The 27,357-nt window shown below is 38.6% G+C and overlaps 1 protein-coding gene across 1 annotated transcript in view; it reads left to right on the forward strand.

Annotated features, from left to right (window-relative positions):
• Positions 1 to 27,357, forward strand: part of SHQ1 (SHQ1, H/ACA ribonucleoprotein assembly factor) — an 88,772-nt gene that overhangs the window by 11,984 nt on the left and 49,431 nt on the right. Inside the window, 5 exon segments of the mRNA XM_068557637.1 lie at positions 984 to 1,096; positions 7,520 to 7,647; positions 17,590 to 17,744; positions 19,799 to 19,852; positions 22,245 to 22,368. Coding sequence (XP_068413738.1) covers positions 984 to 1,096; positions 7,520 to 7,647; positions 17,590 to 17,744; positions 19,799 to 19,852; positions 22,245 to 22,368 — 574 coding nt within the window.

Below are 27,357 nucleotides of genomic sequence, written 5' to 3' on the forward strand. Positions count from 1 at the left end.
ACAAGTCTGTTCTAATGGTTTGCGTTCACAACTGTCTACCAAGTTATTTCCCTTGACTTCTTTTCAGCTAATAGTCTTCAAGCTGCTTCCGGTTTGCCTACTTATCCCTTGCGGTCAGTAGTAGGAATGGGCAGAGTGAAGAAAGAAAAGAAGATAGAGCTTTAGGAGTATTTTGCATTGTACAAAGTTTCTTTCCTTCATAATTCTGATCAAAAGAAAAACGACCATGTGGTATTGTAGGTGGTTTTACTAATACACCTGTTTTCTGTAGGGTTGGGCTTAGGAAACAAGCCATATAGCAGTATGTATTCATCCAGGTGAAGATGATTACAGTAAGGTTGAATATTACTTGGGATTGGATTTGTAAATTTTCAAATGGAAAGTCATATCTATCAAAATTGCCCTTAACAGTTCTCGTTCGGGGTGAGAAGGGACAAGGAAATAAGGACAGAGCCCAGAGTTGGCTTGGCCTTGGGGGGCTCGACTGGATAGCCTGCATTTCTGTTCAAGGCGAGTATTTACAGGGACACAGAAGTTAGCAAGTTTTGGTTTGCTGACTGTGGCACCCCTGGCAGCAGGAGCTCTGTCTTGGGTCTAGAAATTTATTTCAACTTGCCTTTCATAACTTTCAAATCTCTGGGAGTAAATGGGGGAATGAATGCAGAATTAATTAAATGTTCCTGTTTGCTTGCAGAGGATTATTCTGTTTTTCATGTTAAACTTTTATAGCCTTAATCTATGTTAACCAGTTTGTTTGTTTTAAGGATTAAATGAAATAATTGATGTGAAAGCTTCTAACAGGGCCTGGCAAGTAGTAGGTGTCTAACAAACATCTGCTGGATTCGAATCTCAATGTCACAGGTGGTATCACGGCTTACCGATCAATTAGATTCTTCCTGTGTTTGGGCATTTTGTACAAAATGAGATTTTTCATGGCTAAAATAGGAGATAGCAATTATTCTTTCTTTTCCGGATGTTCTTAGGATGAATTGAGTGATGTTATTGATCTTAAGGATCCAGATTTCACCCCTGCAGCCGAACGAAGGCAGAAGCGCCTGGCTGCTGAGCTGGCCAAGTTTGATCCAGATCATTACCTGTGAGTATTTTTTGTTGTTTTTTTTTTTGAGGATTGAATAATTTACTTGACGTTGAGTATTTAAAAATTTTTTGAGTATCTTTTTAACTGTTAGGTGTGTGCTTTTTTGGACTCTAGAATTTAGTGATGGCTCACAACCTTAGTTGACATTTGAATTAACCTACAACTGTTATACCTCTGTGATCTTTGTAAGATACTGTTTTTCATTACCTCATTCCAGCACCAGAGAAGTCTTTTGATGTACTTTGAGTTTTTTCCTCGCCAAACTTAAAAATAGAACATTGCATTCATGAGAATATGTACCATTCTTTTCAGAAGACTCTTTGTTGTGATTAATGGTATATATAATTGAAAACATGTTTCAGTTTCTTTTAAGAATTTGAATCTACATGTCCCACGTTTCTTGGCTGATCCAGGGTTTTCCCAACACTTTCATCCACTGGCACCTGTAATCGAGGATCTGTTTCAAATTAACAAATAACTGTTCATTGGGGTAGGATATAAATAAAATCTATTTTTAGATAGATTAATTGTGCATTAATTGTGTCTTGATCCGTCATGTGTCTCTATCAGGCTTATATTTGTCTAAGGAACGAATCTAATTAATGGGTAGGTAAATAATCACTTGCCTCGGAAAGACTGTGATGTCTCTCATTGACCACGATAGCAGCACTTCTTTCAAGGAAGTGGTTGTCCCCGGGCCTCTGTGTGTCCTCGGTGGCTTTCCTAGGATGTGAGTCGTGTTTTGATGTAGACCTCAATTATTATTCTTCCCAAGCTCTGGGCCCACGATTTTTGAACTGTTATATATGCAGCTATCATCATCGTATTCCCTTATACTTGTGTAGTGCTCTCAGCTTGTCAAGTGCTCTCATGTGATTATTTAATTCAGTTTTCACAACAGCTGAGGAAAGGAGGTTAAGGGACTCATCCAAGGTCACACCACTACTAAGTGGCTCGGCCAGGACTTGAAGAGCCTTTCCCTTTGTCATTTTGTATTTCCTTTTCATGTACACTATTTCAGTTTAACTGCTGTTGCTCTGGTGATTAACATTCTGTCTCCTGTGACACAGTGGGAGACTAATTGGAATGGCAGAAATATATCCTGTGATGTGCACATGGGCTGAGTGATGTGTAGTGATGAATGGGGGAACTCTTCGACGTCCCGAGGGAAGCTCAGTAAGAGCAGGGTGGGTTATATTTTGGAGGACATCTGGGAGATTCAACTCCATTTACATTGCCATTTCTAATTACCTTTATCTCTCCAATTGTGATTTTAAAGGTCCACTGAAGAATAATTTGAAGAAACGCATTTAAAATCATGCTGAATATTTAAAGCAGAAAAATTTCATTGTCAGCAAATTTCCCGGGCAAGCGTGAAAACAGATTGAGCTTTACAAGACAGAAATTTCGGGTGGGAGGGAGCTTAATTAACAGAACTGCCTATCTCTTCTCTTCTAAAACTCGAAGTATAGCGATATGGCCTGAGAGAATTAAGAAACTGGAATTTATACTTAGCAGTGGGATATTAGAAGCAGCCCTTATTTTTCTCCATCTTCTGGTTCTTTATCCAGAAAACCACAGTTTCTTTAATAGTATGCATGAAATGTTCTTCGCATTTCTCCAGGAAGAGTTTTTTTTACACGAGTGGCTTAAATTTAGTCACGGGCAAGTTGGAGAGTGGGTGTCAGGAGGTAAAGGTTCTTTGTGACTTTTCTGGTAGGAATAAGACTTTGGCTAATTGTCACTTTTGCGTTACTCATTATTTATATTAGCTGACTGACCACCCAAATGTATTCTATTAAATGAAATGCAAGCAAAATTCTTTTAAATTTTCAATTAAATTTTTCTAGCTCAGTGCTTTTTGTGTTGTTCTTAATGGTTAGTACAGTGGAAGAAAAAGTTTATTTTAAATTCTTATCTACCATGCAGACAATACATTGCATGTATTGTATTAAACATTTATATCAATATACATAAATGGGTAATACATAATACATATATATGCCTGTGTAATACATAATATATAATATATTACATTAGCATAATATATGACATTTTCAAGTTGTTTGACTTGTCCTCACAAGTCATGATGTCTCTTCATGTTGTCGGATTTTTTAGGAGCTTAAGGAAAACTAATTTTTTTTTTTTTTTTTTTTTTAGGAAAACTAATTTTAATTTCATCCTAAAGCAGAAAGGTAAATTGACTATATACAAAAATTTACACATTTCAAAGGCATATATAAATGACTTCAGATTATTATTGTTTTTAAAATCCTCTGTTGTAAAGTCTGGGTACCAGTGTGTGATTTTTTTTGCCCCCTATGTTTTGCCGCCCAGCAGAATGCTGGGCATATAGATGATGCATAAACAATTCTTTTTTTTACTTTCCATTTCTTACCAGTTATGATTCCTTTTGCGTATTATTTTTACAGTAAAATATGTTGAAGGCATCTTGAAACATTCCTTCATAGTCCTTTCCCTTTTGCTTATTATAGCTAAGTTTTCATATTTCTCTTGCTGAGAGCGGTGTTTTTTTTTCCTTCCCAGGCAAAGTGTTTCTTAATTGTTGGCATATTTTTTACTTCAACCAGTTCATAAAATCTCATTTATTTCCTTCTTTGGGAGAAAGTAAAAGAATTTAGTCCACATTCAAAATGTCTATGAGATAAGAAAAGGGACAAAAATGATCGTATAGCATTTGGGGTGCCTTTTTTTGGAACAAGAGAAGGCCCTCTTTATTTATTTGTTTGTTTATTTTTTATTGAGGTATAGTTGATTTACAATATTATATTTGTTTCAGGTGTACAACATAGTGATTCAAAATTGTTATAGATTATACTCTGTTTAAAGTTATTAAAAAATATCGGTTATATTCCCTGTGCTGTACAGTATATCTTTGTAGCCTGTTTATTTTATACATAGTAGTTTGTACCTCCTAATCCGTGGTGTTAAGTAAAATTGTAATGTACAGTGCTATACATTTGTTAAAGAAGATGATAGCCTGATCAGGGTTCTGGATTTACTGAGGAAATCTCAAAATGACAAGTAGTAATTAGAAGGCTGAGAAGAGGATCATCTGCTTCCAAGGTGGCTCTTTATTCAAAACAGTAACCTTAGGAAAAAGCCCTGGGATAAACATGTCACTTATTCATCCCTTCACGTATGTACTTTTTTGTTCAACAAATATTTGTTTGAATGACTTCCGTGCCAGGCAGGGTTGCAGACAGCAAGGAGAGTGTGGTAAATACAAGGTAGCTGCCCTCATGCGGCTTACACTCTAGTGGGGAAGTGGATAGTATTTGGACTGTGATAAGTGCTATGAAGAAAAGCCAGGTTAAGGGTTTAGAGAGCGACTGGGCATCTCACTGACTCCTTTGTTTCAACATACTCAAAAATCGAACTCATCATGTTACCTGTAAAGTCTTCCTGAATTTTCTGCTTGGTGGAATGCCCTTTTTTTCATCCCAGTCACCCAGGTTAGATACCTGGGGTTCATCTTTGACTTCATTCTTATCCCACCCTTTCAATCAGTCCTGAAATTGTACAGTTTATCTCCTTGCTCTGTCCTTCACTCCATCTCTTCCTGGCCCTCGTCTGTGTCTGGCTTGTTGCCGCTGTCCCGTAACGCCCAGCTGGCATCTCTCATTCCAGCCTGCACTTCTGCAGATCCATCAACCATAAGACTACCAGCATGATGTCTTAGGTACTGAGAGTGAAAATCTGCTTAAACCCTTACTGGGTTCTCCTTTACCTACAGCATAAGCTCCTAACTCCTTAGCATGTATAGAAAGTTCTCTGTGATCTGGACGCCACCTGCCTCTGTAGCATCTCTTTTGCCACCCCCTGCCCACGTTTCATACTATGGCGGTGATGGATGTTTGCATCTCCCCGCCTGTACTACACCGCTTCTCACACACTTTTTACTCCTGGTTTCCCTTTGCTGGCTATTTCCCCACCCCATCCCACTTTCCCTGAAAAACTTTGACTTACCCTTTAAGGCTGGACTCAGTTGTCACCCCCGGCACCCTCCCTTCCAAGTTGGCGTAGGAGCTGCTCTTGTGTTATAGCTCATCTTGTTTTTACTGCATGGTTTTGTAACATTCTGGGTTTGTGTCTGTGGTTCCCGTTAAATTGTGGTGCCCTGAAGGGCAGGGGGTGAGTCTTACTGATCTTCGTCTGCCCGACCCCGCATATAGAGGGCCCTCAGTGAATGCTCGTTGAATTAATGGCATTTAAAAAGTTGAAAATAATTTATTCGGGAAAGTAGAACATCAGTTGACTTCAGATCTTGGGCATCATAAAGAATAAACCATCCCAATTTAGATGAGGGACTGTATTAGTGAGATTTTACTCAAAACACTTTGAAATTTTTTTGTGGGGCAGGTCATGAAGGTGGCAGAGATACTGTTCTACAGAAGCAATTTTCCCCGTTATTTTTCTCCTGGGGAGAAAACAGCGTCTTTTCAGATGGGCTCTTCTTCTACCCTTGACTTAAATATCCTTAGTACCCCAGCTTTCGACACCCTTTCCTCTCACTGTGCCACTTCTTTCTCCCTGGGCGTTCTGTCCTCTTCTTTGGCCTCAGTAACTGTCTGAATGCTCAGGACTCCTAGGTGTCTCTCTTGAGCATCAGATTTGCATATCTGACCGCCTGTTGGACAGGTCTCTGTTTGTATGTCCTGCAAGGACACCTCAAACAGCCCATCCCAAAGCAGAAGCCATTCCCTCTCCAGTCATGTCTGCTAACATCCCATGTTAGCAAAGGGCACTGCGGTCCACCGAGTTGTCGAGGCCAGAGTCCTGGGCAGCAGCCTGATCCTGACAGGAAGTGATATTGAGAATTACTATTTCAAGATAATTGCTGTTCAGTTTTGTCCAATATGTGCCTTATGTCCTCAGTCATAAAAATGGAATGTTTGTATTGGTTAATAGCTTGGGTTTCAGACTGAGACTTCAGTGGATCCAAATTCTGGCCACACTTCTTACTGGTTCTTTGACCTTAACCATGATACACAATTTTTCCGACCCTCAGTTTCCACTCGTGTAAAAGGGGAGTATTAATAGCACCCTTTGCCTATGGGGGTCGTGTGAGGATTCCAGGAAATAATTGATGAAGAGCACTTAGTGCAGTGCTTGGCACATCCAAAGAACTCAGTAAGTTATCTGTGATCTTTCTAATTTTAAAAATATTTCAGGGACTTCCCTGGTGGCACAGTGGTTAAGAATCCGCCTGCCAATGCAGGGGACACGGGTTCGAGCCCTGGTCTGGGAAGATCCCGTATGCCGCAGAGCAGCTAAGCCCGTGCGCTACAACTGCTGAGCCTGCGCTCTAGAGCCCGCGAGCCACAACTACTGAAGCCCGTGTGCCTAGAGCCCGTGCTCCGCGACAAGAGAAGCCACTGCAGTGAGAAGCCCATGCACCGCAACAGAGTAGCCCCTGCTCGCCACAACTAGAGAAAGCCTGTGCGCAGCAACGAAGACCCAATGCAGCCAAAAATAAATAAAATAAATAAATTTTAAAAAAAATTTCAATATCTCAGTTGAAAGAAAAAATATTTAAGGTCACAAAACTGTGAGCTAGGAAATCCATTTTACCAAAACAGCCACTGTCTTGAGGTTCTAATTACCTGAAATATAAATGAATTTTCCACCATGAGTTATACTTTTTGTCATTCTTTTCCCAAGAATATCAGTTTCCAACTTTGAGTGCAAGACCATATAGTTTCTGAATAACTGTCCTCCAAGAGTATATTTTGAATGTAGCAGTTATTTTTCTAGTTAAAACTGAGAAAGTGAAGTGCGGGAAAATTAATTTTCTGTTCTCTACAAAGGTTGCTTTTATCTTTTGCAATAGTTTTAAATTAAGGAACTATTAAGATTAGCATAGCTAAATAAAATAGATTGCATCATGGAAGGAAACATGAGTGCACATGCTAAAAAATAAGGGGTGCGTGTGTGTGTGACATCTGTGGATATGTAGTATCCAAATCTTCTCATGTGTTTATTTATTTTTTGTTGGTAGAGTTAAAAGATGCTTTCCTTTAACTATAACCTTACAAAAATCTGTGCTATTTGCAAACCTCGCACAAGCCCTAGGCTTCAGTCCATTGTGTGTTCAGATTCACTTCATCCCACATGGCTGTGGTACAGGGCATGGGACTTCAGAAGGGGACTGGTCTTCTCTGTACTTTCTGTCTAGAGAGATCACAGATGTCAAATATCCCTTTAGTCCAGTGCTTACTTTTTATTTATGACCATTAGTAACCACAACGAAAGTAAGAGCAGTGCTCAGTCTTTCCTTGAAATGTACTTTTAGTCTGTATTTCTAGTGCAGATGTGATGAGTTAAGGTAAAATTTTAAAAAGGGAACACCAGCCTAATTCTGTGTAACAAGCCCCTTCATATTTTTTTTTTTTCCAGAGCTGACTTTTTTGAAGATGAGGCAGTTAAACAGGTTTTGGAGTATAGTCCTTGGTGGATTGATCTGTATTCAAAAATGATGGCTTCTTTGGGAGAGAGTCAGGAACAAGAAAATCTTGCTGCGTTAGGTAAGAAGCTCAAAATTAGGTCATTTGTTTACTGCCTTTCCTAAGCACACAATTATAATTGCCTCATAGAGTGAAGGTATTATTTTGATTTGCTAATTTTGGAAATGAATCTTCATCCCAGTCTGGGAAATGCCACTCAATAATTACATTTATTTGTCTTGGAAAATTCTTTTGGAGTATGTTTTACTTTTGAATCATTGGGGTCTTTTAAAATTTTTAAAAATTTTTTATATTTTTATCAAATTTAGGGACACTAACACACAGGATATTTGTAGTTGTTGAATAATCTGCTTGAGAGATCTGACTATTCCTCTGTGGCAAGGGCATTTGAGTATTAGAAATGGTGAGAAGAGACCCAGTTTTCAATCCCTTTGTCTGTTGAATGAATTTGATAAGTTCTTCCTAGTTTTTTCACATGTGGTTTCATGTGGAAGCAGAACTAATTATCTTCCTTTCTGTACCTTACAGAGAGCAGGTGAGCCAGTTTTTACCAGTGAGGGCTGAGCTGGGGAGTTTTATGAGCCACAAGAGACTGCTGTGCCATATTTAATATTAAGCCAAATGTTATACACAGAGTCATTTCTTAGATGGGCATTTTATTAACACCTTCTCTAAGTGGGAGGTTGGTGTGTGAAGTCTGTGAATTAGAATTAAAACGATTTCAAATAGGTCAAGAATAATAGGTCAGTGTTTTCTGTTACACTGATTAAGCTTTTAATTATATATTAAAAATACTACACCTAGACTTGTGGTGTGGTGGTATATAGAAATGCTGAATTTGTATATACAAATCAGTATTTGTATATACAAATCACTTTGTAGTATATACAAATGCTGAATTTTAACGTTGTATACTTGAAAATTATATAATAAAAAGTATATGTATTAAAATTTTAAAAGTCTATTCTATGCAGTATTTGAGAATGAACAGTTTTACTACCCCCCCCCCCCAAATTTAGTGTTTAAATGAAAGGAATACACACACACACACAAACACACACGCAAATACGTTAAATGGAATATAGAATTTCCCCACTCCAAATTCCTCTTCTTGAAAGTAATCACTATAAACAATTTGGGGTATTTTTAATGCATATCCTGACATCTAAATATTTGCTTTAAGAAATGTATACACATAGATTCATATACACTGTCTTCTCACTGCTTTCTCCAGTTTGTGGTGTATGTTGTACATCTTCCATCAGCACTTACAGTCCTACCTGAGGCTTTTAATGCCTGCCTAGTGTTCTGTTGTATATTTGTGTCATGATTAGTGGCCATGTGGTCTGTTTACCACTGGTGGGCATTCGGGTTGTTTACGGGGTTCTGCAGTGGTCTTCTTTGACCACTCATTCTGAAGTAGCTGTTGCAGCACAATATTTTGATCCTCTGCATAGCAATGCAATAGCCTGCTAATTGCTCTATTTCTAGAGCCTAGAAAGAACCTGTTATGTAATAGGTACTCAATAAATATTTGTAGAATAAATAAATATTGCAGTAAATATTTTTGTAGTTAGGTTTCATTAGAGTTTAGGTGATCTCTACCAGGTTGAAAAATTGCCACTGTAATTTTTTGGAATGGACTCTATATTGCACAACGGAAACTCATTTATAAATAATGACTCTTGCTTACATTGTTTTCGACAAATCCTTGGTTTTATATTTGATTTGAGTTTAATAATCTTTCAGAGACCTCCCATATCATGTAGGCAAATTTTCAGGTACGAGATTGTTAACACAATTTAGATAGTTAACTGTATATGCCATGTGGATCTGCTCAGAAAGTTTGCTCAAACTTAAATCATCAGTGCTCTCTAGTGAATCATTTTCCCCAGTTTGGGTTCAGTATTTTACTGAAATGGTCTGGGGAGGAATTGGTGGTTGTGTAGTTAAGTTTTCTGTCCACAAGGGTGCGCTAGTTGCCCTAAAAATCAAGAGACGGGCATTACCTTTGATTTAACTTTTAACTTGCTCTGCTTTGATCAGTTGTAGCTTGTTCTAGGTCCTGTTTTCTGTGTCAGCCGTGCTTTGAGTTAGTTCTCTATGTGTAATTTTAACAGAAGGTTAAGCCAGTCGATGCCTTTAACCAGTGGCCTTCCTGACCCTTTATCTGACCTGTGGCATATGTCCAGACTGGTGCTTCAGGCACACTCATATTCTGCTAGCTATTACGGTGATTCATTCTAAGAATCACCTTTAAAAACAGCAAGGGCATGTGATAAAGGTAGAACAACTTGCATTCTGTGTTGTACAGAAAGTACCTCTTGTAAATGTGCCAAGTATCAGGTTATGCATAGAAGGTAAATATGGGTTTCTGGGTTTAATGCCTTGCTCCTCCACAGGCTGGCTGTGTGACTTTGCAACTTCTCTGGGTTGCTGTGGAAATCCTGTACCTACCTCATAGAGTTGTCATGAGGATTGAACTCGACAATGTACTTAAAATCCTTAGCATACTGTAAGTGTTGGAAATTGTCATCACAGAGTAAATCAGTGGCAGGAGAGCCAGGAATTGACTGGCTTCCTTTTGAAATCATAATTTTTATACATTTACACAGCTTTAAGGGGAACTTCATTAACATGATTCCTCTTTCAGTTTCTTTTTCTTGTTCAAATATTTGAGACACCCAGAATTGGAGGCATGAATTGAAGTGTGTCGAACCAGGCTCAAATAGGAGAAAAAAGAAATAAACCAAAAAATAAACCTTAAAGTTCTCAGCTCACTCAAGCAGCGTGATGCTGCTGTAGTTTTTCCCTCCCTCCTCTTCCTCTTTTTTCTTCTTTGCCTCCCAGGCCTTCCTCTCTGTCACTGCAGTGGCACGTTGCCAGGCATATATAATGGTGCAGGTGAGGGGTGCACCTTTGATTCCTCCTCATAAAATATTAAGCTGGATTGTCTTGATTTCCAGATAAGCCTTAGGTGGTGAACTTTGCCCCCCCCGTCTTTGCCTTGCCAAAGACAAGGTTATGACTCTTGTCATATTCATCGTCGCCCTGAGTTACAACACGGAGACTTTCATTGCCATCTTCAATTTTGTAATGATCCGGATCTTCCTCCCCAAAGGCTTGTAAATGGAAGTGTTAAATGCTGTACTCCCACTGAGCTCTGGTTTCACGAGGATGGACTTCCCGCATTTCCCGTGTTGTCTCTCAGTGGTTAATCTCAGCCCAAGAATCTTGGCACACGATTGCTTGTTATGACACCACATAACATTTATAGTCAATGAACTTCCTACCAGGGACATCCTGTTTGGCACCGGTGTTTGCAGAGCTGTCAGCATCAGCCCTGAAAGCTGCAGCCCTGAAAGTGGAGCTGCCCATGTGGGCCAAGGGTTTGAATGCAGCACATTTTCTTCTGATTCCCTTGATCTGTTTCCAGAAAGTGGACAATGTAATGCATTTGCATTCCTCTGAGAGGAGCCAGCTCATGGATGATTTAATTGTTGACCCATGGAAGACAGGGATGTTTGGGAGGGGAATTAGGCAGAAGAGAAGATTTAAAAGTAACAAAACAAGGTGCTGTTCGAAGTGAAGTGACAAGGTCACTTTCCGCTTTGATGGGAGCCCCTGGGTAGTCCTCAAATGTTTTGATGGGGCTTTTCATGTTGGGAGTTGGTCCTGGGCCCTTTGCTTCAGTGTTAGGGCACCAGTTTCTTCCCCAAATGAACTGAGCTTTAAGCTGGCTTTTGTTTGACTGTAGATTATGTATAGAGGTATAATTAACCGAAATGTTGTGAACTTTCAATATATAGCAAAGTTGCTTTGTCGTGTAGCTAAGTCATACGAATGCTTGACAAATGTTACTTGTGGTGGCAATCATCCAAGTATTGCTGGCACCGTGTCTGTAGTTATTTCTAGCGTTGCTGCTTGGTTAGACCTGACTGTGTGCAAACCTCCCCAAGATCCCCTTTGGGTGATATTATTTACAGCTCTAATAAAAAAGGCCTGGGGGAGCTCAGACTTTTGGTTTCTCTAGTGATTTCCCAGGCTGTTGTTATTGTTATTTATGATCTCTGGTTTCTTTGAATTTCAGAATTTAAATACTTCTGTGTATTATTAATGAAGTACTTAGGCCAAAATGGAACTCAAAACCACTCAGAAAAAGGTGGTGGTGTTTTATTTTTTTTAATTTTAAAATTTTATTTTATTTATATATATATATATATATATTTTTTTTTTAATTTTACTTATTTTTTTTGGCTGCGTTGAGTCTTCGTTGCTGCACGCGGGCTTTCTCTAGTTGCGGCGAGCGGGGGCTACTCTTTGTTGTGGTGTGCAGGCTTCTCATTGCAGTGGCTTCTCTTGTTGTGGAGCCCAGGCTCTAGGCGTGTGGGCTTAGTTGCTCCGCGGCATGTGGGACCTTCCCGGACCAGGGATCGAACCCGTGTCCCCTACATTGGCAGGCGGATTCTTAACCACTGCACCACCAGGGAAGTCCCAGTGGTGGTGTTTTAAAGGAAAGTTAGGGGCGCCCAGCATTCAAGAATTCAGAAGAGTACATTCAAGTCGGCCTTCCTTGTGTGTACGGTTGTGGGAAGTGACCCGTGAGATGTGGAAGCACTTACCTGTGGGTCACGTAACATCAGAACCCACAGTTCCCAGGTCATCCTGTACAAATCATTGAACAGGTGTCATGACCAAAGAGTAAGGAGTAAACATGTGGATGAGTTGATGTGTCGTTCAGCGGTTCTGGGCACGCTTACCGTGTGATTCAGACTTCCATGGAAGCAGAAGTCTTTATTAACCAACTAGGATCTAAAGGCTTTTTCTCTAGTGAGATACTATGGTCACGGACACCTGGCACTTTCCTATTAGCTAAACTAATGAACGTCTCCAAAACTGTACCTAAGGGAATACCGTCTCAGCCCTTCTAGGGGTCTTCAAATACTTTGTGAAATAATACGTTCTTCATGTAGTGAAGAAATGTTCCTTCTTACAGTTTCCTTACATCAGACCACTTTAAGTGAACCGAGAGCTTCTCTTTAAATTGAGAAATCTTCATACGAGCCCCGTAATGGGACACTCAACACCCAGTTGATCTGTCACATGAATTTCTTTTTTGAATGTCAATCTTTAAAGAATGCTTCACTTGACACTCGCCTGCATTAAGTTTAAAAATGTACACATTTCTTTATATTGCTGGCCAGCAAATTAAATAAATACATTCTCATAGTTATTTGTTGTTTATGTAAGCAATGCTTGTAGAAATACATTTAAAACTTTTTTTTAAACATAAGGTTTTTAACATGGTTGAAAAAAATACATACTTTATGTCAAAACCATGTTGGTTTTTTTTTTTTTGGCACTAAGTGTATTTTAGTGAGTAAAGGAATATTGTTTCTCATAATTTCTAGTAAGTGTATTTCAGATTTTTTTCCCCCAGAGGACAGGCTGCTAAAAAGTGCTGGAAGGGAGCCTTACAGCAAAAAGAAGCCATGTTAAACTTAAGGCTCCTAAGAGAGTACAAAAGTGAGTTTGGAAAATGATAGGTGAAAAGGGACCATTATGTGGGAGTAATCAATCATATTCTTTTCCTTCTGGCTTTTGCCCAGTTGTGATGAACAGAAGGGCAATCTTTTGTTGAGCAGAGACAGAAAGGGACTGGGACTTGACTAGGTATCAAGAGAGTGCTTTGGGAATATTAAAAAAGGCAGTTTAATAATTTTGGGTCTCTGAGAAGGTGTCAGAGACACGTGTCTTTTTTTAACCCTTCTAAAAAGAGGCTTCCTGAGTTAGAGCTGGGCTCATGCCCACTTGGCTAGCGGCCGAGTTTCCTTTCCTTCCTTGCGCCTGGGTGTGGTCATGAGACTAAGTCTTCGAGGATGGGAAGTGAGGGGCCGTGCTTGCTGTGTGCACTTTCCGGATCAAGTCTTTAGAAAGAAGGTGTTTGTCCTCCTCTTCTGCTTTCCCGTTGGCTGGAAAATTTTAAAACCTGGAACAACATCTTGGACCATAAATGGAAGTCATATGGTGGAGACTCTGGTGCCCACCCATCCTGGGTCATTCACTCCGATTAGTAGCATGAGAGAAAAACTTCTGTCTTACTGAAACCACCGTATTTTGGGTCTGTCTGATACAGCAGTTTAGCCTGTCCTGACCTGCATGTAATGGACAGTTCTAAAACCTGGAGAAAAAGGCTTCAGAGTTCTTTTGGCAGTGCTCTGATATGCACTGGTACTAGAAGCCGAATGCTCCTCATGACTGGGTTGAGCAGCTTTTCAATTGAATTTGAAAGTGGTTGTCTGATAGGACATGGAAGGAAAATTAAGGATTACTTTGTCAGGGAAGAGATCGATAACGCTCTGATTTAGTGGTGACAATATATCTAGATGCTTAAGTTTCTTTAAAAATTGTTGTAAGAAAGTAGTAGGCTGTATTTTACTCATACTAACTAGGAACTCAGCCCATCTATGTGATTAGCTGTTACTCTCTCTGTAAATCTTGCTCTAAGACAAGACGTATTTTACTTTCTACGTATAATAATGAGGAACTGATAATGCTCATGTTTTGTTAACTTGAGAAGATATATATTTTATGATAACTTACCTAAATTGTAGACATTAAAGGCAACTTGGAAGGAACTACAGTCTTAGACTTGCTTGCCTTCCCAATATAGACATAAAGGTGTTTTTTTTTAATCATTAGCATTTATTAAATATCTTAGTTTTTTGGTCTGGGTAGCCAACATTTGGTAAGGTGACTGATACATAAAAAGAAATAGCTTCTCACTCTTCTGTCAGTAATTTATTGGGAATGGGGAAAAATATTATATTTGCAGGTGACAAAACCCGAAAGTGCTTGGAAGTAGTTTTTAGCGAGAAAAGCAGCAGATTTATTTGATAAAATCGGTGGTTCAATACTGTGGAAAAGATGGATTACTGAACAGACTGTGCTGGCACAGTTAACTCGTCATCTGAAATTAATGAAAACCTTAAAACTTGAAAAAATAACTTTCAGATGGATTAAAGACTTAAATTTTCTTTTATTTTATTGATTTATTTTTAATAGATCTTTATTGGAGTATAATTGCTTCACAATACTGTGTTAGTTTCTGTTGTACACCAAAGTGAATCAGCCGTATGCATACATATGTCCCCATATCCCCTCCCTCTTGAGCCTCCCTCCCACCCTCCCTATCCCACTCCCCTAGGTCATCCTAAGCACTGAGCTGATCTCCCTGTGCTGTGCTGCTGCTTCCTGCTAGCTAACTATTTTACATTCGGTAGTGTATATATGTCGATGCTACTCTCACTTCGCCCCAGCTTCCCCCTCCTACCCTGTGTCCTCAAGTCCATTCTGTATGTCGACGTCTTTATTCCTGCCCTGCAACTAGGTTCATCAGTACCATTTTTTTTTTTTTTTTTTTAGATTCCATATGTATGCGTTAGCATACGGTATTTGTTTTTCTCTTTCTGACTTACTTCACTCTGTATGACAGACTCTAGGTCCATCCACCTCACTACAGATAACTCAGTGTTGTTTTAAAGACTTAAATTTAAAAGAGAAAACAAGTGAATCTTAAAAGCTGAGAGATTCCATGTACAATTCAGGGATTGGGGAAACCTTATCAAAGGCTATAAATTCATAGTCTGGTGAAAAAAAAAAGATAGATATACTGGACTACACACAAACATAAATAATTCAATGGCAGAAGATCCCCTAAACAAAGTCAGTAGAGATGCCGTAGATTTGGAGAGATGACTGGGGTTCATATCCATAATAGACGACTTCTTCAATATTTGACAAGCCATCCAGAAAAAACTGGGCAAGACATTTCTCATGGGTAATTTACAAGAGAGCAAATCCAAATTGCCAACAAACCTATGAAATAATGTTCAAAGTTTAGCAGTTAGAGAAATACTAACTGAAGTAACAATGATATGTCACTGTATTAGTTTCCTCTTGCTGCATGACACATTACCACAAATCAGAAACACAGTTCTAATTTGACTCAGTTTCCACGTGTCAGGAGTCAGGCATGGCTTAGCTGGGTCCTCTGCTCAGGGTCTTGGAAGGATATAAACAACTGTTGCCATCTTTTCGTTTTCTTTTTTTCAAAAATAGGTGTTGGCAACCATGATCCTTTTTGGAGTTCAGGGTCCTTTTCCAGGCTCACATGATGGTGGGCAGAATTTGATTCCTGCAGCTGTAGAACTGAGGGCCCCCATGTTCTTGCCGGCTTTCAGCCGGGGTCACTCTCAGATCTTAGAGGAACCCACAGCTCCCTGCCATGTGACCCCCTCACAACATGGCATCTTAGTTCTTTAAAATCAGCAGGCGAGTCTCTGGCTCCAGTCTGCTGATAATGTAGCATAATCATTGTAATTATAACACCGTTGGCATATTTTTTTAAATAGAAGCAAGTTGCAGGTCCTGCCCACACTCAAATGATGTGACTCATTGGGGGTCATTTTAGAATTTTTCTTACCACAGTCACTGCACATCCATTAAACTGGAAATGATTTTGATTTTTTTCATTTCTTTTGATTTTTATTTATTTGGCTGCATCAGGTCTTAGTTGTGGCATGCAGGATCTTCACTGAGGCATGTGGGATCTTTTGTTGTGGTGCGTGGTCTCTTCGTTGCAGCACATGGACTTCTCTCTAGCTTTGGCGCGTGGGCTCCAGAGCACATGGGCTCGGTAGTTTGCAGCACGCAGGCTCTCTGGTTGAGGCGCGCGAGCTCAGTAGTTGTGGCCCGTGAGCTTAGTTGCCCCGCAGCATGTGGGATCTTAGTTCCCCGACCAGGGATTGAACCCGCATCCCCTACATTGGGAGGCGGATTCTTAACCACCGGACCACCAGGGAAGTCCCCTGGAAATGATTTTTTAAAAAGCATTTATTGCTGGGAGCGGGCAAGAGATATGTGTAGGGAAGGGAACTTCTATCCATGACTATTAGAAAGGAGAGTTGTAGCCCTTAAATAAAGTATCTCTTAAAAACAGATAAACTTTTTGACCCAGTAAATCTACTCTTGGGAATATGTTTTATGGAAATAAAGCCTCCAGTATCCAGTGACATATGATATAACATTTATTGCAGCATTATTAGCAGTGGCATAAAGCTGGGAGCAGAGTGAATGCCCATCAGTAGGGGGAGTGGTTGGATAGAGCATGCTACACCATGGAGTATTCTACTCGTTTACAAAATTAGCTAAGTACCAAGTGACTTGGGGGGATTTCCTAGAGGTATTGTTGAGTGAGATAGGCTAGATGGAAAAAAAAAAAATCGAATTCTCTGGGTGGGGGGGAAGGTATCAACTCGCTTGTATACACATTCGTGTGTCTGGTTGTAAAGAAAAATAGGAAGTGATATATACTAGATTTTTTTAACATGGGAGAGGCGGTTGATAAGGATGGAAAGAGAGTGCCAAGCAAAGGGAGAAGAGGAAACTTCCTCTTCCCACAAGTCTGATATGTGTGGTTTGGTCACATTTGCATGTTTATGTAAAACTTTGTTTCTCTGTGTAAATAATATTAAAAAAATACTATGCCCTTAAAATTGACTAATACGTGGGCATATTTCCGTTTCTTTGTATAGAACTTTCACAGTAGATGATGAATATTTACAGAGTGTTTCATTTAGCTATTATATGTTTTCTGTTGTCAAAATGTAATTATCTGAAAGTCAATAACTCTGTCATTTAGATGCCTTGAGTAGAGAACAGTGTAGCGGGAAAAGATCAGTGGCTGGGGGTGTGGGTCCGGAAATAAGGAATAGATATTGTTTAGACATTTTTTTCTTTTTTTTAGCCCTACTAGGATTTAAGCAAATACATAGCTCTTAATAAAACTGTGACATCTAGTTAAAAAGTTGTTTCTATGTCCAGAGTTAAATAACTTTTTATTTCAGCTTCTGTAATCCAAGTTATAATTTTGACGAATCTTGTGCAGTGGGGGTTTTACAGCACGTAATGGAGCTAATTTTTAAATGCATTTTATTCTAGTGTCTTTTTCTGAAGAAGAGAAATATCAGCTGCGAAAATTTGTCAATAAATCTTACCTGCTGGACAAGAGAGCCTGTCGTCAAGTGTACTACAGTTTGATTGATATCCTTTTGGCATATTGCTATGAAATTCGTGTCACCGAAGGAGAGAAGAATGTAAGTGCACGTGTGTCTGTGCGGGTTGCCATAGACTGTTGTTGTATGGAGTAAACTGTATTAATGTCATGAGTGAGACCAGTCGTGATTAGTTACTTAGTGACGCTCTGGGCGGAGGTGCACAGGTGTGTTGGTGATGGGTACCAATAATGTTTTTATTTGGTCTTTTTTTCTTCTCTCTTGGCTTCAGTCTCTGCCAAATAGCAGAGTATGGAAGTAAAGCTGAGGGTAGAGAAAAGGGATATCCTGAGCTCTCATCTCTTTTAGGAGATGAACTGACCAAATGAGAGGGCTGTTGCTACATGACACTTGACACTGGCAAGGGGTAAACTTTACTATACCCATTTCTAGTCTTTCTCCGAGCTGTCCGTTAATAGATGTAAGGTATAGTATTTTATAAAGAAAGGAATGTGAGCATTTATCTGCAGGTGTTCCTCAGTTTAAATAGTGTGTGTACTTCTGACAAATTGTATGTAAATCAGATTTTTAAAACCTGGATTGTATCTTTTTGGTATTCGGTGAAATCCTATTATAAAAGTAAATCCTTTTGTAAAGTATGTTGTTTCTTAAATGATCTTTTTAAAAAAATATAGACTGTATTGTATCTCTTCTTAAACCACACTTGATTTTGTAAATGAAGAGCTAAACTTCTTTCTCACCTATGTCACTGATTGCATACATTTAAAACAAGGCTGGAAAACAAAACAAAACAAAACAAAAAAAACTTTCCAGTTAATATGTCCCTGCATCTGTTTATAGTAGTCTTTGCTCAAGGGATTATTTTTGAGCTGTGCATATGCTTCCCTGTTTTTCATTTATTTATTTTATTAAACAATTTTTTTTAATTGGAGTAAAAGTTGATTTACAGTATGTCAGGTTTACAGCATAGTGATTCAGTATTTTTATACATTTTACTCCATTTAAAGGTATAAAATATTGGCTATATTTCCCTGTGCTGCACACTATCTTTTTGTATTTATTTTATACATAGTAGTTTGTACCTGTTAATCTCCTACCCCATCATGCCCCTCCCCCTCCCTCTTTTTAAATTACACAAATAATTCATATCATTGTGAAGAAAAATACACACAGGAAGAAAACAGTTAAAATTTCCTGTCATCTCAGCCATCAGAGGTAGCCACACTTACGAGGTGGTGTTTCTCTCCTAGGCTTCTTTCGTTGTGTACGTGTATTTACATCGGGTTATAATGTATATACTGTTATTTAACCTGCTTTTCTCACTCACCATCATAGCATGAGCATAGTGTTAGGATAAGGATTTGATATGGGCCAAACTTTTTGCTGCTGGGATTCTGAAAATTTCAAAGGTGACTTTTGAGATTTGCATTTGTCTCCAAAATGAATATTAATGAGTGTAACAAGGGCATACTATAACTGAAAATGGGTTTTGTTTCCGCTCATCTTTTCAGAATACGATAATCAGCAAAAATATTTTCGTTGACAGAAAAGTGCTTCATGTTGCTTGAGAAGATGAGTGAGAGTGTTTGGTTATGCTCGATATAACTTTGCATTTTTGATTTGATTCTTGGATTCACGTATTTGAAATCATGAAGTCTTGCAACTTCAGGATCTTCTCTAGAATGCACTTATTCTCACAGGCATTCTCTGAAAGGCCAAATTCTTGAGCAGCTTTCTAAGTGCCAGAAAGAGCACTTCAACATTATCTTTGAGTCTTTTGGTAGATTATTTATAGAATATTTGGGAGGCAGGTAACCTAGTTGAGAAGGACAGAAATTGAGCATGCATTGCTTTGCTTTAGTTTCAAAGTCCTTGCTTATGTGCTCTTGTGTTCTGGTACTCTTATCAGTGCAACAGCTTTACTTTATAAATTTCCAAGGAAAGTAGGCAGAAACTTGCCTTTGATCTCCTTGACATCAGTAAAGCCATTATTTTCCTGCAGTCATAGATGCTTCTTAGGTTTTACATATGTCAATACTATTTATATACTAGTTGAATAAGTGGATATATTTGCTTTAGTTTTGAATGACTTTACCTCTAATGTGACACTATCCTTTTCTTCAAAACAAATAAAGGTTGAATCCGCATGGAGTATCAGAAAACTGAGTCCAACACTCTGCTGGTTTGAGGTATGATTGTCAGTTGCAGTTGTTTAGATTTTGTTTGTTCAGAGTTATTTTTTTGTTGTTATTAGCTCATTTGGGGGTAATTCAAGCAATTCCTTGACTTTTAAAAGTGGTAGCTTTATTGTACAAAGTTTTTTTCCATCTTTTTAATAAAACTGATTTTATTTGTTACTTTTACTCCAATCATAGTACACTAATAAGGCCAGGTGTAGGGTATCTTGGAAGTTTGGAGAAGGAATGGGTATACTGTCCGCTGCGGGAAGATGTTGGGTTGAGTTTGAGGCGTGTATGTAAGTCGGCATATATTAGGGCACAGAGCTCAAAGATGGGCAGAAAACCTAGGTGATACTACTATTAAGTGTCACTTACCACGAGGGGCTGTGCTAATAAGCCTTTTATGTATATTACTTCACCTATTCCCTTCTGTTGAAGTCTGTGAGATAGAATTATTGGTATTTTACAGATGAAGAAACTTAGATCATATAGCTTAAATAACTTATCCTAGGTCCTACAGTTAGTATGTTTAGATCTGGTAACTCTTACAGTATAGTAATAATTGCTTTTATATCTATTTTGTAGAAAATAGTCGTGTAGGGCTCACCAAATATAGCAAAGAATGGTATCTTTAAACTTAGTAGTTTTGGGACTTCCCTTGTGGTTCAGTGGGTAAGACTCCGCGCTCCCAATGCAGGGGACCCGAGTTCAATCCCTGGTCGGGGAACTAGATCCTGCGTGCGTGCCACAACTAAGAGTTCGCATGCCGCAACTAAGAAGTCCGCATGCCGCAGCTAAGAGTCTGCATGCTGCAACTAAGACCCGGTGCAGCCAAAATAAATAAATAAATATTTTAAAACATAAAATAAATAAATTTACTAGTTTTGAACACACTGGTGTCCATCAGATCAGAAGCTTTAAAACAGTGTTTATTTAAACAGTTGATCATTGCATCGTCTATTAAGGCAACTAGTTTTGTTTCTGTTTTTTTTCCAGTTTGGATCCTAGACATTGTACATTTTAAGTTGGAAAATCAAAGTTGTTTCATGGCATCACTTTATTCAAATAATAGATAACATGTAAACAGGAACTGAAACACTTAACTTTAGCAAAGAATCTTGCTGTTCGTGAATGTCCATGAACCAACAGCTTGACCAGTGTCCTCTGCTAGGAGCTTGATGGAGAGTCAGAATCCCATTCCAGACCCTCTGAGTTAGAATCTTTAGCAAGATCTCCAGGAGTTCATATGCATATTTAAGATGGAGAAGTGCTGTTCTCCGGACTTCCCTTGAGTTCTACATATTTCCATAATCAGCATATAATGGAGAAACTGGCTTTTGTAATAATTGCATTGATTATTCCAATATTGAAAACAAAGTAGTTGGTGACTAGATAATTTCATAGTCTAGTTATAAAAGTCTGCATGAAGAGATTCACCTACTTATGATTTTATTTTGACATTTTTATTGTTTTTGAGATAACTTAGAATTGCCAGACATGTAACTAGCTCTGTCAAACTTTTATAAGTGTTTAGTTTTTTGCCAGAAGTTTTTAGAAATTCATCATTCCTTTTTAGATATAAAGTATCCTCTGTTGGGTACTCAGTATTCATAATCAGATCACTCATTTGTTAAGGATGAATATACATGGAAATGATGTATACTCCCTTACTTTTAATTTTTTAATTTTTATATATGGGTTACATTTTTAATACATTTTAAATCAAAACCCAATTAAAAAACAATTTTGTAGAAAATTGCCTTTGTTTAGTGTTTCTGATAAGTTTTGCATTGTTAATGGTATCATTACCATTAACCAATACCATCCAGGATAAAGCCTTTTTTCCAGAAATGAGTAGTTTTCTCTTTGAAAAGTGAAAGCAAATTACTGAAGTAAATACCATGTATTACTCATGCCCAAAGCAAAAAAACCCAAAAAACAAAAAATCAAAAGAAGGGGAAGGGGGAACTGAGAACACACTTCACTAAAGAGTTCTATATTTTTCATCTGCATTATCTCGAATGGTCCTAAAAGACAAAAACATGAAACATATATCATTTAGAAATGTCTTTTATGTGCATCTGTATTTTGTTAGTGCCATGTGTTTTACATTCATATTGGTAATTCTTAAAAGACTTTTTAAAACTTTCCTGCTACGTATGTGATTTCTAAGGAGCATTTGTGATACGTTGATAAAGTATGAGAAATTACAAAGACTGAGATAAAAATTTTATTGTAAGGTTCACAGAAAGAGTCTCACTTCACGGCTTTGTATTTGTCTTCCACTTGGCTTCATGTTGATCCAAACTTAGTTTTTAATTGAGAATAGTTTTACATTTCATTGTGTGCTTTTGTTTTGTGTAATATGGAAACGATTACTCATTTAAATGATACTTCACAGACTTGGACTAATGTTCATGAAATCCTGGTGTCTTTTGGAAGAAGAGTTTTGTGCTATCCACTTTACCGCCATTTCAAGCTGGTGATGCAAGCCTACAGAGACACTATAAAGATGTTGCAACTAGGTAAGATGTTATTATGCTTGCAAATTTGAGAGTGAAAAGTTAAACACTTTTAGTCTGTGAGGATATAATCATGATTTTTGCTTTTTTTTTTTTTCCCATACAAAAAGAAGTAATGAAAATCATCCGATCCAACCACTTTTACCTCCCAGGTTTTATATAAAGTAATAGTCCCTCCATATAGGTGTATAATCACACAGAGAAGTATGGTACTCTTTTCAGAGAGGAGTGGGGAGGGTAAATAGAGACAGTTTTCCAAACCATCTTGTGTTATAGTAGATTGTAACGTGCAGCATTTCTGTGGCATTCAGGTGCCTGTAATTTTCTAGGCATTATTCCAGTATTGTGAGTATAATAATAAATAAGTTCCCTGCTCCTATGAAGTTTACGGTTTTGCCAGGGTGACAGATGGTAAGTAAGTAAGCAATTCCAACATTGAGTGAAAAGATCTCTGCTGGGGGAAAGACAGTGATCATAGGAGGGGGCGTGGAACCTGGACTTGGGAGATCAGGAAAGGCTTTGCAAAGAAAGCACAGCTACTCTGAGGACTTTTGTTATTGCTATATCAAACCCGAAAAGACGAATATTTGCTATTTTTAAGGATCTGGCAAAGTCTAAGCTCTGAAACAAATTCCAAAGTGCCTATAACAGCATCATTGGATTAAGTATATAGTTTCCAAGGTAATGACTTTGAAGGGGCAACATCCATTTGTATGTCTTAATTCTGGCACATTTATTCAAAAGTCACTTGCTGTACTTTATGGTCATTTCTTATATTTTTCCTCCGGGAGTCTTATCATTTCTTTGTCCTTAGATAAAAATGCTTCTGGGGGTTTAGTTTTCAGACTTGAGGATAAGAAGGAGAAAGAAAGGAAGAAGTTCTTTCCTTTATGTCTAGGTGACTTCATTGGCTTAACGGGAAGAATCACATCTCTTATGTTTTGTCCCTCCTAGAGGTTTATCTAGGTTTTTCTTTGACTTCTGTGTAACCTACAGTCCTCTTGCTCTGGGTGAAAAAGTCATGTTTGAAGTAGATTCTTTCAAAGTAGATAATAATTGTAAAAGTGAATCATAGTTAAATGAAAGATACTTTTTTATTCATCCTGTTGGTTCAGACTGGCCATATTTTATTTTAAAAGATTGTTGATTATAGGACAGCAGAACTGCTACCTTTGAGGAATCTGTCTTCTTTAACAGTGGGAAACAAACTGCTTTTTTTTTTTTTTTTTTGCGTGTTCTTTCTTCTTGCCTTCTGTCCAAGATATTTTTTGAACTGCAAAAATTACCTTGAAAAATTAATCTACTGTAAATGACTGATTGTTGAACTTGAGTTACATCACAATTAATTTCTTGTTTAAGTCATGCTAGATTATCCACACATTATTCATAGAGTTAAACAGTGAGAATGCAGTTGGTGATTATCGTGTTATATCGTGGCTTCGAGATGGAAAACTGGCAAAACCCCCCATGTGCATGTGTGTGCACACACACGCGTGCACACACACCCTCTTACTTGTTACTTTTCATTCTGGGAAATAATCTAGTTCTCTGGATTTTTATTTGAAAAGTAAGCAGTTCTGTGATTCATAACCAAAAGTAAATTTGATTGCCTTGACTTAGACTGTAGTCAATTACTCACAGTTTTAGTAGGTCGGAATTGAAAATTTAGACTTAACTTTCCATCATTATCTATCTTACAAAAAATAGGCTTATCAGCTGTGTTGTAATAGCAACAGAAAACCTGAGGTAGCACGCTGAAAATGAATACCAACCCTCTATAAATCATGCACAGTATGTTTTGTGGCTAATTTAGGTTGTGGCTCGTTAGTGCTGAAACAGAGAGCTGGATTGTCTAGAGTTCACACCGTAAGCTAAGGGGATGACAAGTTCTGGATGAGAATTGAAACCTTTGTTCATACAGGTGGGTGACACTGGGATGCCTTTAATGCCATGGAAGAGTCTCAGTTGTTTAGACACCTTACAATTTAAGTGCAGGTAGCTCTGGTTTGGCATTTAATGTTTTCCAAGAATGAGTTCATGCCTACTTATAATTCAAAAGAGTGATCACACTTTTATTATAAAGGTCAGTATAGTGCTTCCATAGTTGAAAGTAATAAATAAGTCTTGCCCCAGAAGAAATACCAATCTTAAGTGAAACACGCTTCCAGAACCAATGAAGGAAGGCTGGTGTCAGAATCTACAGAAGATTGACTAAGAGCTAAGTTTTTAAACAGCCATGAATTTGTTTTACCTGACTTCACAGAGGCCTTTACAAAGATTCTTTACTGGGCCTTTGGCTATTTTCAATTTTACATTCTCTGCTGTACCTTCCCCATCCCGGAAGACTGTACATTTATCTCTCACTGTTACTGTATGTCTCGCTCAAATTCCTGCAAGGCCAGAAAACCTACTTTGTCCCTGTGAGTGTTATTTTAGTGCTTAACATAGGGCCTTGCATGTGGAATTGCTCTCCCTGAATTGATAATCTTGGGGCACATGATCTTCCCCATTTTTTCTATCTGTTCCTGTCTCTTTAGCAATTTTCACTTCCTCCTCCTTGTTCCATTCTTTGGGGAAGAGTAGGAAGAATCCTTCCTGGAAGCATCACTTAGGTGCTGTTACTCACTGAAAAATCAACAAACAAAAGGAATCAAAAGAGAACAGCTTTTCTAACATGTCTTAAGAAATTTTATTCTCTTTAGAAGTGACATAGTTTAGTATTTGATTATACATTGTTTATGCAACTTACCGTTTGTACTACTGTCTACGTTTCATTCAGCTTTCTAAAGGGATTCTTTACTCTTCTCTCATACTCTTGTGCCGCTATTGAACATATAATGTAACTGTTAGATTGAAAGGGCTAAACTTCAAGGGGTAAAAGAGGAAAAACTTAATTTTTTCTCCCTGTTCCCCCTTTGAGCTCATTCTGTGGAGTCTTTGATTGTTTCTGGATGGAATATATATCCTATAAATATCACATCACACACGTATATCCTATAATATATGATAAATATTCTGTAACTTTTTCTATTGCTTTAGATTATAAGAGGAGTCTGATTTCAGTACTCAAAGTGTTTCCTTTGAACTTGATTAAAAAAATAAATCTTGCCTTCCCCAGCTCGGGCCCGCGTCAGGTTGGGAAGCCAGCAGTGGGGAGGGGCCCCTTGCCCTGCTGCAGAGCGCTGCTTGCTTCCAGAGCTGCCCTCCACTCGGCCGCGGGCTGCTCCTTCCTGCTTCTGCCTGGGGGCCTGTGATGAGGCTCGGGTCAGACACCAGGCTTTATATCCCCACAGCTGCCGGGCCAGGTAGGTTACGTTCTCCAGGGTTCCCCCCCTAAAACCCCCTTTCTCTTGGGGGTTTAAGGTGGTAGGAAAGTACCTTCTCCTCTCCCTCGTGAGTGGTGGTAGAAACCCCATAGCACTCCAGCGACCTTATCCGAAGAGACTTTCTGGACCTCTTTACACTTAAATTCCCGGAGGTGAATATTGTTCTAAGGGGTCATAAATCAGTTTTTGGTTAGTGTCTCTACAAGCTTAGCACAGAGGGTTTTAGCATCTCTTGTTACTATATGGGAACACTCGATAATCTCTTTTGTCCTTTGTGAGCCTTATTGGAAGTGAGTCAGAGAGAGTCCTGCCTTAACGTGCTAGCACAGTAGGCATTCTAGCCGCAGCGCCCTGTTGACTCCTTCCTGTGTGCCAGCGCTAGGCTCAGTTCCTCATTTCATCCACACTGTCTTCCTGAGAAGTCGGGATTTCTGTCTCCATTTTGCAGATAGAAGACAAGCTCAAGGAAGTTCACTCCACTTGCCCAGGGTTACCCAGCTAGGAGTTGGCGGAGCCTGCACTGGACGCCTGGTCTGTCTGACTCACAGTCTGTGCCCTTTGAAGTGTTGAAATAGTTATAGTAAAGGAAATTATATGAAGGCGGGATTCACTTCACAATAATCCACAGTGGGTCGGGGGAAAGTGGGCAGGGTGTGGAGGAAACAAGGCTGGCCACGAGTTGGTACTTGCTGAAGCTGGGTGATGAGTACTTGGGGGTTCACCGTCCTGTGGTCTCTCTTTGTACATGTTGTGATCTTCCTTTATAAGAAGTTTGTTTGTTTGTTTGTTTATTTAAGTCTGGACTCTTAACCCCTAGACATCTGTGTTTTAAATTTATTCACCATTTTGTAGAAAACATTATACTTTTTGTTCAGACAGTTGTATAAATTTTTTTGGCTAATGAAAATACACATTTGAAGGTATTATTATTATTATTTCTGGTTCTGTTTTGTTTTTAGGGCTAACCAGAAACCTGCCTTTCCATGAACATTTGGGGTCTGATGCCTAGTGGCTGCAGGGCAGACTCTAACCTAAGAAACAGGCTTCTGGAAATTAGTTATCGTTACCGAGTAAAAGCTGGCATTACTTCATATAATTAATAGCCCTTACATATTAGTCTCACTGGGCTCAATAATCAATTTTTCAGAAATGACTGCTTTACTAACCTCTTCTGTAGATAGTTGTAATAACACAATCAATGTGAAAGAAAAGAACCACAGCACAGGACTTGGGGGCTGATCTTTTCCTTGAAGGAAAATGATTGTTCAAGAAACTGAGCTATGGCCAGTATGTTGTGTGAGCTCTGAGTCCTCAGGCAACCTGGAAGATGAGTTTGTTTTTAGTGTTTGAATTCTATTTAGTCCAAAGTCCAAATGCTGCTTTTTTATTGCGTTGTAAAGATTACTCTAACTTGAAACCTAGAAGATGAAATCACTAGGAGTTTTCGGTGTTGACATTTATCTGTATTTAATTTTTGTGGCTTCTCTATTATGGACATTTTAAGGAACCATTAGACCTTTTAGTTTTTCCTCCTTAAGTGCATTATGTAAAATGATTTTGAGGTTTATTCAACAAGTGTTTGTTGAGCACTTGCTATGTCAAGGTGCTGAGCTGGGTCTGAAGATCCAGGAGTGAGCAGGAAGGATGCGACTTGCACTCAGAGAAC

This window comes from Eschrichtius robustus, chromosome 12 (assembly GCF_028021215.1).
Source record: "Eschrichtius robustus isolate mEscRob2 chromosome 12, mEscRob2.pri, whole genome shotgun sequence".
NCBI classification, from domain to species: Eukaryota; Metazoa; Chordata; class Mammalia; order Artiodactyla; family Eschrichtiidae; genus Eschrichtius; species Eschrichtius robustus.